This window comes from Malaclemys terrapin, chromosome 7, assembly GCF_027887155.1.
Source record: "Malaclemys terrapin pileata isolate rMalTer1 chromosome 7, rMalTer1.hap1, whole genome shotgun sequence".
Taxonomy (NCBI): domain Eukaryota; kingdom Metazoa; phylum Chordata; order Testudines; family Emydidae; genus Malaclemys; species Malaclemys terrapin.
In genome coordinates, this window is record NC_071511.1 from 34,571,152 (window position 1) to 34,584,852 (window position 13,701).

General features: G+C 40.7%; 1 protein-coding gene across 1 annotated transcript in view; it reads left to right on the forward strand.

Moving 5' to 3' along the window:
- Positions 1 to 13,701, forward strand: part of PHF2 (PHD finger protein 2) — a 146,829-nt gene that overhangs the window by 102,823 nt on the left and 30,305 nt on the right. The window contains exons 8-14 of the mRNA XM_054034178.1: positions 2,684 to 2,771; positions 3,941 to 4,047; positions 5,663 to 5,754; positions 8,763 to 8,852; positions 10,575 to 10,928; positions 11,454 to 11,573; positions 13,573 to 13,691. Of these exons, the coding sequence (XP_053890153.1) occupies positions 2,684 to 2,771; positions 3,941 to 4,047; positions 5,663 to 5,754; positions 8,763 to 8,852; positions 10,575 to 10,928; positions 11,454 to 11,573; positions 13,573 to 13,691 (970 nt within the window). The remainder of the gene's footprint in view (positions 1 to 2,683; positions 2,772 to 3,940; positions 4,048 to 5,662; positions 5,755 to 8,762; positions 8,853 to 10,574; positions 10,929 to 11,453; positions 11,574 to 13,572; positions 13,692 to 13,701) is intronic.

The window sequence follows — 13,701 nt, forward strand, 5'->3', positions numbered from 1 at the left end:
TAAGCAAAGGAGTGTTTTGTCTGAACATCAGGAACATTTTTCTAAGGGTGAAATCTATTACTCTGTTGAAAAGCCTCCCAAAGGCAGTGATGGAAGACATTTAAAATGGGACTGGACAAAGCATTAGAAAATATACCACAAGGGACAACCCTGCACTGTTACGGGGATGGACTAAGCGATCTATTAAGTTTCTTCCATCACTAATTTGGACAGTTCTGTGAAACAGAAATATTCAGATTGAAAAGAGATATTTAGAGGCCTTAATTTCATTAATAAGAATTTCTATAAAACTACCTAGCAGCTCTGAAGAAATCTCTTTTTAATATAATATATATGATGTTAATATTTGTATTACACATTTTATACATCCTAAAACGAGTTGCATGGCATTCTGTCATGAATTAAGACACCAGAAATGATTCAAGAGAATATTAATAGATTCAGAGAGTTTATGAAGGCCAGAAAGGAACATCAGATCATCCAGTCTAACCTCCTATATAGCACAGGCCGTTACATTTCCCCCAGTCACCTCTGTATTGAGCCCAGTCACGTGTTTGGCTAAAATACAGTATGTCTTCTCGAAAGGCATCAAGTCTTGACGTGAAGATATAAAAACATGCAAAATCCCTCCCTTCCCTTTGTAGAATGTTCCAGTGGATGATCACCTTCACTATTAAAAATTGGTGCCTTATTTCTAATTTGAATTGTTCTGACTTCAGTGTCCAGCCATTGGTTTTTGTTCTGCCTTTCTCCACAAGAGTAAAGAACCCTTTAGTACCTTGTGTTTTCTCCCTGTGAAAGTACTTAGTTATATACTGTAATCAAGTCATCTGTCCATCTTCTTTTTGAGAAGCTAAACAGATTGCACGCTGGAAGTCCTTCACTGTAAGGTCCTTTTGCCGGCCCACAAACGATTTTTGTGGTTCTTTTCTGCTCCATCTCCAGTTGTTCAATGTCCTTTGTAATGTGGACACTGAACTGTACTCAGTATTCCAATATTCTCAGTACTCCGTATTCTCACCAACACCGTCTACAGAGGTAAAATTGCCTCTGTACTCCTCCTCACTACTCCCCCGTTTATACATCCAGGGTTTCCACAAGCCCTTGTTGCCACAGCATTGTACTTGGGAGCTCATCCTGAGTTGTTTGGCCACTGCGGTATGTCTGCGGCACCGAGTCTCAGAGCCTGAGTTAGCTGTCTCAGGGTTGCGGGTCTAAAAATTGCAGTGTAGACTTTAAGGCTTGTCCCCCCATTGGTGCTCCAGCCCTGGGGTGGTCCAGCTCTGAGGTGCTTCTGCCCTCGAGCACCCATGGAGTCGGCGCCTATGGCTGGAGCCCTGGTTCTGAGACCTTCTCCCCTCATGGGGTCTCAGAGGCCAGGTGCCAGCCTGAGCCTGAATATCTACACTGCAATGTTAAGCCCTGCGAGCCTGAGTCAGCCACCACTGCCATCGGTCTCTTATTGCAGTGTAGACACACCCTTAGATTCCTAAGTCCTTTTCAGAGTCCTTATTTTCCTATGATACTGGGGAGCTAAGGGTCTGTGTCTCTGGCCATTGTTCTACTCCAGCCCATAGGCGGCCCATATACTGAATGCTGCACTATACGTTCAAACCCTAGCTGCAGATTGGGGATGGTAGATTTTGCTTTGTCAACCCCCATATTCTCGGCACCGGCATCTTTATAGAGATACAGCCTGATGAGAGGTAGAATAGTCCAGTGGATGGGACACTGCATTGAGTTTCATGAGATCTGGATTATATTCTTGGCTCTACCTCTGACCTGCTTGTGCCTCTTCCCCTCCCTGTGCCTCAGTTCTCCCCCCCCCCTTCAGATAGTCATCTCTTTGGGGCAGGGATTCTCTCTCTCGCTGTTTATACAGTGCCTAGCACAGTGGGGCTCCTATTTGAGTTGGCATGTTTAGGTGCTGCATTAACACAAACAATTATTAATATTAATCCTGGTACTCATGCTTTACAGGCAGCATCCAGAGTGTCCCCATTTCTTTCTCTGTGTGTAGTCAGAGTTAATTACACACTTGAATTTTGTTTTGACCGTAAAAAGTAGAAAATAGGCATTTTCCTGAAGACCGTATGTGAAACTGTCTGGTGGACTAAACACAGAGAAGTTTACAGGATCCATTATGTAAGGGGGTTCAAGTGGGAGTAGCTTTTTGTATGAAAATAAGTATTTGGAAAACACCTGTTCATAGCACCATTCTTGAAGCCCTTATCAGGAGTTGTCTACGCTTGGGGTTTTTTACACTTGATGGTCTGAAAATAGGTACTGTTCTATTACTGCTGTTTTTCAGAGTAACAATAAAACAGTAGCTCTCTGAATGATCTGTGCAACATCTTCTCTCTCTCTCTCTCTCTGATCTTGCTGCAAGTGAATTAGCAAGACTCCCATGGGAGATGAAGGTTCTCAGCAGGTTACAGGATCAGGTCCTTATGTACAATGAAAGCAGTGGGTGCTAATTCAACCCTAATTTAAGCATGTGCAACTCTATTTACTCCAACAGCGTAACGCTTGCTCACTAAAAGGGCTGAAATGGGCCTATGGTCTGGATGGCCATACAGGAAGTAAGATACTACATAGACTGCAGCAGCATGCTAACAAGTTACCAATGATAACAGTTCCAGGGTTTTACTCAGTGTCTCCTTTATTTCTCTGTCTTTTACAGGTTGGATTTATGCAACTCTCACACCTGTAGACTGCCTAGCATTTGCGGGACATTTTCTACATAGCCTAAGTGTTGAAATGCAGATGAGGTACTTTGTCTATGTTTTCAGCTTTTCCTTATCAACTTTATCTATACTTTGATTTCAGATTGAGGTTCTGTATTTGGAATCATTTGTTGATTTGGGATCTGAAATTTTGGTTCAGACCTAATTTAGTTGTAAGGAACTTAGATTTCCTTTACAAGTCAAAAAGACCATGAATTGAGCCATACTCTCGTCTAAGAATTAGCTTGAATATTTAATACTTATGTCCGTGTATGTTATGGGCCAAATTCGAAGCAATGCAAAAGTTAGACACTTCTGCCTTCTTAAACCGATTTACACTTAGACTCCTCAAGACATTATTTACCCTCAATCTAATTAAATGCAAGGGTGTCTAAGGGTATGTCTGCACTTTACTTGTGGGGTGTAATTGCAGCATGTGTAGACACATCCAGGGTAGCTCCAATCTGGCTCAGTAGTGTAATGGTAAAAAAAGAAGTGGGTGAACTAAGCTAAACTAAACTCCATGTTCCCCAAACAAGAAGTAAGTGGGTAAACTCTCTTTAGCCATATTTACCCTTGACTATGCTACCGATCTAGCTAATTCACATTCCAATAGCGACGAGGCTGTCGCATCATGGACTTCAACATGGGCTAGCTGCCCTAGTAATTACCCAGGGTTCCAAGTGGGCTTGTAACAGCCTGCTGTGAAGTCTGCGCTGCCATGGCTTCACTGCTCTTAGTTTATGAGCTAGCTAGGTATGTCTACACATGCTGTAGATACACTCCTTGGTTGCAGTGTAGACATACAGTACGTTGTTTTAATTTACGCACGAGGGCACCAGAAGAAAAGAGATATGTTTACATTACTGTGGGAGATGTACCTTACAACACACTGTTCACCCTTCTGAATATGGCCTTCTAGCTGCCCAGCTGGGGACCTTACCAAGTGTAAAGTAAAGGTCTGTTCTGAAGTCAGACAAATCATGCAATGAGACCATTTTCCATCCTTAATTTACTGTTTCTTTTTACTTGTGTTATTTTAATGTTGTGTTTTAAGATTGATTCCAGCCTAGTTGATTAAAAAATACAAATCTGGGAAATAAATCCATAAGACTTTTGCATTCTAATGTGTCAATGAGCTATACTTTTCTTTTCACTTGTAATGTAGCTTGCAGTCCATTACACTTAAAGTGCATTTTTTCTTTGTATCACAGAGCGTACGAAGTGGAAAGGCGGTTGAAAATTGTCAGCCTAACCCAGTTTCCAAACTTTGAAACGGCATGTTGGTATATGGGAAAGCATCTGCTGGAGACATTCAAAGGTAGAACACTGTTCCATGCACTCTGTTTTCTCAGCTGTAGTTATGTGAGGATAGAGTTACCATTATTTTCCATTGGAGTGCAAGCTAAAAGATGGACAGAGGCCAAAATCACCAGTTTTTGATCTAGCAGAATCAAGTTGTTGCGTTTTACCTCAGATATCAACAGAAGGTAAAGATAAATTTGCTTAGCTGGTGTGTAGGCTAAAAAGAACATATACAAATTTGGAAAGTACTTGTTGATTTTGGTCCTATCTGACCTACTAGTACAACCATTGTCAGGTCACCATCATATAATACAGTAATTGTCCCCCAAATCATTTAAAGGCATTATTATATTTTGTAGTGCAGAGAGGAGCTTATCTCTGTCTCTTATTTATGCTAAAGCCTCTAAACAGTTTAGCAGAGTTGAAGACAGAGCTGAGGTCCCACCAGTTGTATCACAGGGCAACTACATTGTAAGGTAGTATCGCTTTTCTAGAGCGGCTGAGTGCCAGATTTGCAGTCATGCCCTATGATTTGTCTAAATTAGTGCCAAATTCTGCCGACCTTAGATTGAGTAGTGCCTCATTTCTCAAGTGCTCCCCTGATTTTCATAGAACTACTTACGCAACCAGGTGCTAATTACCTGGTTGTAAGGGCAGCTGAATCTGGTCATTTGATAATGTCAATGTGACCTTCACAGAGCTGAATAGTAAAGTTTTCTGGGAGCACAAGAACTGCTGAACTGGATGGCTTCAAACTTAACAGACACATTATATACATAGATACCTCACACACACCACACACGTTTTATTTACTGTAATTATTTTGCTCTTCATCTTAATTTCTTGTCACAGCATGGTCTGGAGAGAGAGAAACACACAGAGATTTTTTTAAAATAAATAAAATAAATGGATATAATTTAAATAAGTAAGACCAAAGTTTCATCTTAATGTAGGCTTCAGGGGGTCTCCTTGTGACTTAGCTATGAACAAAACTATAATGAGCAGAATTATTTGGGGTACTTTATATCTCCAAAAGAACAGATGCATTGTTGCCTGATGAAAGCAGTGTGTTATGTTATAAGCATCTAATCTGTGGTTGCCCTCTTTAATGAAGTATTTTAGATACCAGTTTTTTTATTCAGAGTGACCAGAACTGTTGACAGTATCATTTAATGCTAGCAGAAATAAAAGAGAGCAGCAGACACACAAGGTAAGGGCCTGCTTTAAAGTCTGCCAAAGTCAATGGGAGTCTGAGCGCTAAAGTAAACCACAAACATTTGTGTCCGAAGACCAGGGTTTGTGGAGTGTCCAGAGTAGCAAGTACAAACGTAGTAGCTAATTTGAGCTAACTAGGAATCAACTCACTTCAGCTATAAACTCAAATGGAGACATAATGCACAGGAACAGAGCAGACTCGAGGCTGGTTGAGGAATGGATTATGGCACAGTAAATACATTCCCTCTTACTATAGAAGTTATAGCCATGATTTGGTTTCAGTGAGTACATTCTACTGGCTCCAAACACCCCTTCGCCTCCCACCTCAGTGCACAGCTAGACATTTTTTAATAAAGAATTTGAAATAGAAAATTGGCCACCATGGTTGAATATTATTGAATATTTTCTTTGCTTAGGTTTGCACAAAGCTGGGCAGCAGCCTCCTTCTCATTTAGTCCAAGGGGCAAAAATTTTGAATGGTGCTTTCAGGTCATGGACTAAAAAACAGGTAGGAACACGGCTTTCTTTTTAATATTCTGTTTCCTTGGTTTGTGTTGTAGCAAGAACAAAGAAGAGGATAGAAGAACAAAAATAGCACCCACGTAGCAAAATCAGTAATCTTAGTTTCTTGGAGACAGGGAGATAGGGGTTCAAATTATTAGTGGAGCAGCTGGTAGCCTGAGATACAAAAAAGTCAGGCATATAATTATGTGCAGAAAAGGGGAAGTTGTCCCTGCTTCTTGAAAACCAGGATGAATTGACAACAAGCTGTACGCCTTGGAGCTAGAGATGACTTCAAAAGATTTGAGACCTTGCAGGCCTGAATAGCCTCTCAAATACACCAGTTGTAGCTCAACTGACCTCTGTGAAGTTACTTTTGATTTACACCAATGTTAAGTGAGAGGACAGGAGCTTTAGTGAGGAGGCAGAATTCCTCTGTTTAGTCACAAAACAGCAGCAATAGAAGCACTAGCACCGCAAGTTTCCTCAAATGGTATGGGCTGCTCATCCAGTGTAGCTCAGCCCTGATTGAGTGGAACCACTTGCAGAGGTACAAGGCTAGTTCAGTCTCCATGCCCATTCAGCCCTTGGCTTTTCTGATGAGTCTGCCAACTGTGCGTCAGTTGTGCTGATGGTGTTGCGATGAAGTCTGCTGAGCAGAACTAAGACCACCAGTCATTGCTCATAGACCGTCCAACAAATGTCAAATGGAGATAACTTTCATAAACTACTGACCTGGTATATAGTTGAACTGTATATAGAGGAAAAAGGCATCATATTCCATCACCAGTCCTCTGACCCTTAGTTTCTAAGGGACACCCTTTTTAAAGGGGAGCCCCGTTATGAGTGATCCCAGTAATCACTGTTTTCTTCTTTTAATCCGTCTAATTCCTTTTGGTTTTGAATGTTATGCATTTTTTTTTCTTGAGGATAGTGTCAGAAATACATCGATGTAAACACCACTTGACATCTTTTCTTGGTTGGTGTAAATCAGGGCAGTTTCATTGAAGTCAATGGTGCTACTCTCATTTACACCAGCTAAACATCTGGCCTGATACCGACCTTCTTTTAGTGTAGGAGTTAAAGATCTCTGCCATGCCGCAAACTTGTCAGGAGGAGAGTTTATGAACGAGTGGTGCCTACTGGCAATATAGAGGCTTGTACTGAAGTTACAAATGTCTCTGAAGAGGCTACTACAATGATCCCGTCTGTCTGTGGAAGTCGTCTCAACTGTTGGGAACTTCAGGGGACAGGGCACTCCTCTTCTGAGAGAGAGAAGGCTGTGCACAGGTTCTGGTGGTGCCCACAAGGACAAACATTTAGAGAGTTGCAAACTGAAAAGGAGAAGGGAGCGGGTCAATCCAGAGATGTGGCATTTCTAGCTCCAGTCAGTTTTGGTTTTCTTCTGCTTTGGCTTCTTGCTCCTAACTAAGAAAAGCAACAGGAATTGTAATCAGGAATGCATATTGTCAGAGCAACTCCGCCTCACTTATATTGCTGCAACTCATTAAAGTTCAATTATGATTTCATGGGTCACACTTAATATTGTTTCCATCTATAAAGGGTTAATGGATGATTAATTGATGTCACAAGCATGTCACAGCCATGAGTAGTATGTTGGTATAGGTGGTTATAAGTATATCAATAGATGTTATTAATGGTTTTAAGCCAGGGTAATAAGCCACCCTTTGATCTGTTGGATTCTATAACAATTCATTAATTTATGAAGCTGTCATTTACTCATTGATTTATCCTTTATGAGCTATTTGGAACCTTAATATAAGGTGTGACCATTTCATAATTGTTCCTACATAGAATTGATTTACTTGTTCCATGTCTCTTAAGATTAGCTGCTGAATTTCAAGGTACGTCACAACATACCTGTAGGGTCACAATTAGGGGACCTGCAGCAGGGATTGACAGATGTAGGGTCAGATTTTCAAACACTGGGCTCTGTTTTAGCAGGGCGTGAGCAATGGGGGACACAAGTTTGTACATAGAGTTTAGATCAGTTAGGTGTCTGTGCCTTATTTGCATGCAATCAACCCACAGCAATGGAGGATTGGTTAATGCTGAGTTCAAACTTTGGTCCTTAGTAACGTTCTCATTTTTTACCATATAAGTATAAAATAAATCAATTGGAATATAAATATTGTACTTACATTTCAGCGTGAGACCTGAGCCTGGTTTTCACTTGCCAATTTTATCTGAAGCCTGAGCCCCAAGCGGCGGGGCTGAAGCATGGAACGTAGCTTTGTGGGGCCCCCTGTGGTGCGTGACCCTGGGAATTGCCCTGCTTGCCACCCCTTAATGTCGGCCCTGCACTTGCGATCCCTCTGAACCTGTCCCGTGAACCCCCCCCCCGGGGCTGCAACCCCCAGGTTGAGAAACACTGATCTAGATGAGTTGTGTACCCCCTGGAAGACCTGCATATCCCCAGGGGTAGTTGTACCACTGGTTGAGAAGCACTGGTCAACCTGGTAAGCAGATGTGAAATAGCAGGCTAAAAAATGTGCAAACAAGTAATAATTTACAGTGGTCTGGTGCAGTTATTGACATCAGAGCTTGAGATGTTATAACATGGCATGCGAGTGCAAATTTCATTAGCTCCCAACCCACTCTGGCAGCAAGGGATTCACCTATTATCCTCAATTAAGGTACTCTTCTGAGATGTTCTCTACCCTGTTTTCCGGGTGAAGCTGTAGGAAATGAACTTATCAAAAGAAGGCACAGAGGGAGGAAAGCAAGGAAGTGCTACAGCTGTAAAATCACACACACTGTCTGAAAAGAACTATTGATTTTATAAGTAGTTATCCATAGGGAGCAGAAATAACACACTGACAGGGTAAAAACATATTTGTCTCTTAGTTGAACGGAATCATCTAATGTTGTTTGTGTTACTTGATTTGAACAAATAGAAAAAAATATAGCGGGGTCAGTTGACAAGTCTTTTGATTGTGTGTGAGAATAATATTAAGGATGTGAAAACAGCACAGTGGCTGTGTTTTGTTTTAGGCTCTAGCCGACCATGAAGATGAACTTCCGGAACATTTTAAACCAGCACAACTTATCAAGGACCTTGCCAAAGAAATAAGATTAAGTGAGGTTTGTGTTCTTTCCATAATATTAACTACATCATGCATTTTTCATAAACTGCAGCATAAAATGCAGGATTATTGAAATAAGTGAATCCCTTTCTCATTACATTCCTATCAGGAAAATTAATGGGAAATTTAGGAACAGTGATGTTGTTAAGGCATTCTATCTCCTGTGCTGATTGGCTGTTTGCTCCAAACCCCTTTTATCCTGCCTCACAGTCTCTTCCTCAGCCTCAATCCACATCTACTCCTCCTTATTCTCCTCTTTCCTCCCCTTCCTCTTCGCATCTGCTCTCTCCTGTTCACCCCCCTCCCTTCACGTGCTCTTTAGCTAATCCCCACCTAACTCACTTCAGTCCCCCACAAAAAAATCATGGAATTAACGTGATGTTTGCCACCATCCTATTGATCACTTTGCTCGTGTGTTACACCCCTTCCCATACCTTCATCTGCTCTCTCTGTTAAGACTGTAAGCTCTTCGAGGCAGGGCCTGTCTACTGCTACTCTGTTTGTACAGTGCCTAGCTCGACGGCTCCCTAGTCACTACTGGAATAAACATGATTAATAATAACGTGGCACCTAAACCTGTAGGCCATATATAGTACGCCTCTTAACACATATGCTCACTACCCATTGATATTGGTGGGAGTCCTACAGTGGATCTAGAGTAATAGATAGCCCCGTATATTTAATCACAGATGCACTATTATGCTCTGTCATGTTTTGAGACCGACATTTAGTTTTGCTCCACCTCTTTCCTACCCATGCCTTAAGTCACTGACATTGAAATCTATCTCTTCCTTTTATGCCTTTTTACGTAAAATCAGAATGGCAACTTAAGCAGAAAATAATTTCTTTTTAATTAGTCAGAAGCTGCTAATTTTAATTGTGCAGCTTTTTACTGCTTATTTTACCTGGGGGTGTGAAACATGGTTCTGCTGCATTTATCACATCTGAATTAATTTGAAATGTATTCTGTTATGTCTGATTTGCATTTTAAACACAAGACCATCTAATTTCACAAGTTTTTTTTTTCCATGTTGGAATTCTCTGGATAAAAGAAAAGGAAAAATAAAACCCACAGACCAAACTAAGGAAATATTGACTCTGCGTCTTAAAGTGTAGTTAATTAATATTAGCTTCTTTGATACGAAACCAGCCTTTCTGCTTATGGAAGTATAGCTTATGTGACTGGTCTTGTTTGGAACAAGCATCCCTATACTTTAGAAAATCAAATGCAGCTTTACAAATAAGTCTGATGATTAGTAAGTTTATCCAGAGTGGCTGCGGATCACCCCACCGGAGTCCTTAGTGTGGTGCATTTTTTTTAATGGCACCTTTGTGCTACTATTCCTGAGTCCCCTGAGTACCAGTCCAGCCTCTGGTGGAGATCGAAGCACCTGTAATCTGTGCTGGCTGTCAGCAGCTCCCAGGGATTGTTCTGGGATGTGGGGATCAGCTGGTTGTAAGGGAACCCCAGCCTCGTCCCTTTTACCTGGCCACACCCTCTGCAGTGGCAGCTGGGAGGGAACAGTGCAGGTGCATGCTGGAAAGCCGGAGTCTCCCTGAGGATTCCTCTATGTTTCCCGTCCAGCCTGGACATGAGCATCCTTATCTTTATAAGAAGGTGTTGGGGTTTTATTTCCCACGAGGAAGGGGAGATGCTGCAGAATAACTAATGGTCTTGAAGTTGGAACTGAATGTGTTTCCATGTTCTGCCAAACTACAGAATGCTTTCAAAGTCAACAAAACAGAAGTGAGTGCCAATGTGAAAGTAGAGGAAATCTGTCCTGTGGAGAAGCAGGAAGTGCCGTCGCCTGTACCAGTGACTCCCCCTCCACCACCCGTAGAAAAAGTTCCGAAAAAAAAGACTCCAAAAGCTGTGAAAACCCCCAAACCCCCTAAACCGCCCAAGCCCCCCAAACCTCCCAAACTGCCCAAAACTCCAAAAGTCAAGGGAGAAGGGAAGAAGAAAGGAAAGAAGGTAAAGGAAAGCCCGCCACCCGCCATTCCAAATCTGGACCTGCTGGAGGCGCACACGAAAGAGGCTTTGACAAAAATTGAAACGCCAAAGAAGGGGAAGGTGCGTCACATTGTTCTAACTACTCTCAATGTTTTTTCAGTAGCATGAAGTAAGACTTACGTTCAGGTGTCTCATGCAGGAAAAATTAAAACACAGTGGTTGAAATCCTGGTTCCATTGATGTAATGAGAGTTTTGCAATGGAACCAGGTTGCCACCCATTACACTTAATTGTTTAAAGTTGGTTCTACAAGAAATAATATTAAGGCTTTTAAAAAGTAGTTTGTATGCAGTTTGTGAAACTTGCCTATGAAGCAACAGGTAGGGGATGAAAGCATTCTTTATAGTGACCGTGGCAAGGGAGAAACAAAACTAATTTTCTAATTTCTTTGAGCTTTAATATTTGATTGAATCTACAGCTATTATGTCAAAAAGAATCAGTGTCAGTGTGATTTTTTTTTTTTGGGTGTAAAATATTTCTGTCTTCCAGATGATTCAGATATATGTTTATAAAGGGAGAGATAATTAACTTGGGAAAATTGGAGCTCATCTCCTTCCTGCTTAGGAGTGTGGTGATTTTTTTACAGGCTGCAAAGAATGTTTTAAGTGTTCCCAATAAGGAAGTTGTTAATAAGCAAAATGAGGTGGAGAAATTTGAAATTCGAGAGCACAATAAGAGCAAAACGGAAGCCAAATGGAAATACAAGGTAAAGTCTGTTGTTAACTTGTGCTGCCACACTGGAGTACAGTAGCACACAGCAATGGGAAATACTAGAAATTGGGGAAGAAGCAGTGTAACTTCTAGCAGAGTATAGTACAAACAGTGTGCAAATATAGGGCATAATCCCAGACTTGCTCATTGGTTTTACAAAGTGTAACTCCATTGAGTGCTTTGGTGTTACTCTTGATTTACAGAGGTGTAAGCACACAGAGAATCACCCCCCCCCCCAAATTATGGAAAGATGTTAGAATAATTATGGAAAATTAAAGGAAGATTTTCAGTCAGAAAATAATTGTATACAGCGCTGAATAATCCTACCCCTACTCTGTAGTCATGATTCTGATCTGAATTACACCAGTTTAAATCTGCAGTAACTCCAGTGAAATCAGTAGACTCACAATGGTGTCAAACCAGAGTGAGAGAGATCCAAATCAGGCCCTATATATTTAAAAGTTTGCCTCATTGAGACAGGCTCCTGAGATACATAATGTAGATTGAATTCACTCCTGGAGTGCAATAATCTTACTCCAGACCATTTCGGAGCAATACAAAGAATGTAATCCATAACATTCATTCTGTAATAGCTGCAGTCTTAATTTCAGAGCATTCTACAGGCTTCTTATGAGAAAGGATTAATCATTCCTTAAAATGAATCAAAACTGTTGTTTGCTTACCCTCCACCCTAACACACACACCCCTGCCAAAAATACATAAGAAAGAGAGAATAACTATATCTTCCTGTTATCAGCAAAGAAGTTACTCTCATTGAGCCAGATCACCAGATGATGACTGGTGGTGGTAATGTATTTTAATATACACCAGTTGAGGATAGTGCCCATACAGTTTAGAAGAGAGCAAGGGTTGTATTTAAAAAACAAAACAAAATTCGAACTGATTTGATGTTAAATCCAAAAATATAAAATACATAATGTAATAATTATTGCTTCTACTGTAGATTAAGGGGCAAATTCTGAAGCTTCCTTTCCAGAGGGAAAAGGAAGTATTATCGTATCCCATCCTTTTAAAAAAGGGTGCCTGTAACTGCTAAGTTGCTAGATGTGTGACGTGACAGTGCATTCTCTACGTGAGCCGGTCTCGGAAAGAGACTTGCTGCTTGAAGGAGCCAAAATAAGGATTGTTCCCTGTTGCTTTTGACTCACTGGATCCAGGCAGATCCCAGTTTCCAAGTTTCTTCTATGTAACAAGTTCAAAATATTGACAATGGAGGGAGGTCTATCCTCCTTTTAAACTGTATTTGAAAACACTTTGTGGCAATATCATTCTGCTACAAAGACAGCTTCTGCCGGTGGGTAATCCCAAAGAACTGTTTGGATTAATAGAATTGGTGCAATGAAATTAACTTGATTGTGATGTCTTTGATTCCTTAACATCCTCTACTGCTATTAGTCTGCAAAATATTAGTAAGGGGGAACAAGTACATACTTTGGATTTTTCACATATCAAGGTGTTGTTAAAACCACTTCTCAAAAAATGAAACCAAGTAAATGTTGTTGAAAATTTAAACATGTGCTTCTTTGCAAGATCATGGACCCAATGCTTAGTTTTGCCCTTAGTTGAGTGGGTACAGTTCTGATGAACTTCATTGGGAAAAGCACCTGGGTAAAGACCTGATTCAGGAATGCCCTTAAGCTCATGCTTAAGACCATCCCCATTTAAGATAACACTTAAGCACGTGCTCATCTTTAGGCATATGCTTAGCAAGCTTTGTCTTCAAAGGGATTTAAGCATCTGTTTAAAGTTAAATGTGTGCTTAAGTGCTATCCTCAACAGGGATGCTTTCCTGAATTGGGCCTAACTGAGGTGAAAACTAAACCATTTATCTATCTACATTTCTGTGTGTGAGCGTACGCATACACATTCTGTGTATCCTAATTATTTAGTAATAAATACCAGAATTTGTTTAGAAATCTAAAAATATTGGTAACATATTAACCTAATTTTGTTGCTGTTTTCATGATTTGCAGAACAGTAAACCAGATTCATTATTAAAAATGGAAGAGGAACACAAATTGGAAAAGACACCTTTATCAGGAAATAAGGACAATAAATTTACATTTTCTTTCTCTAACAAGAAACTGCTCAGGTAAGTAAAA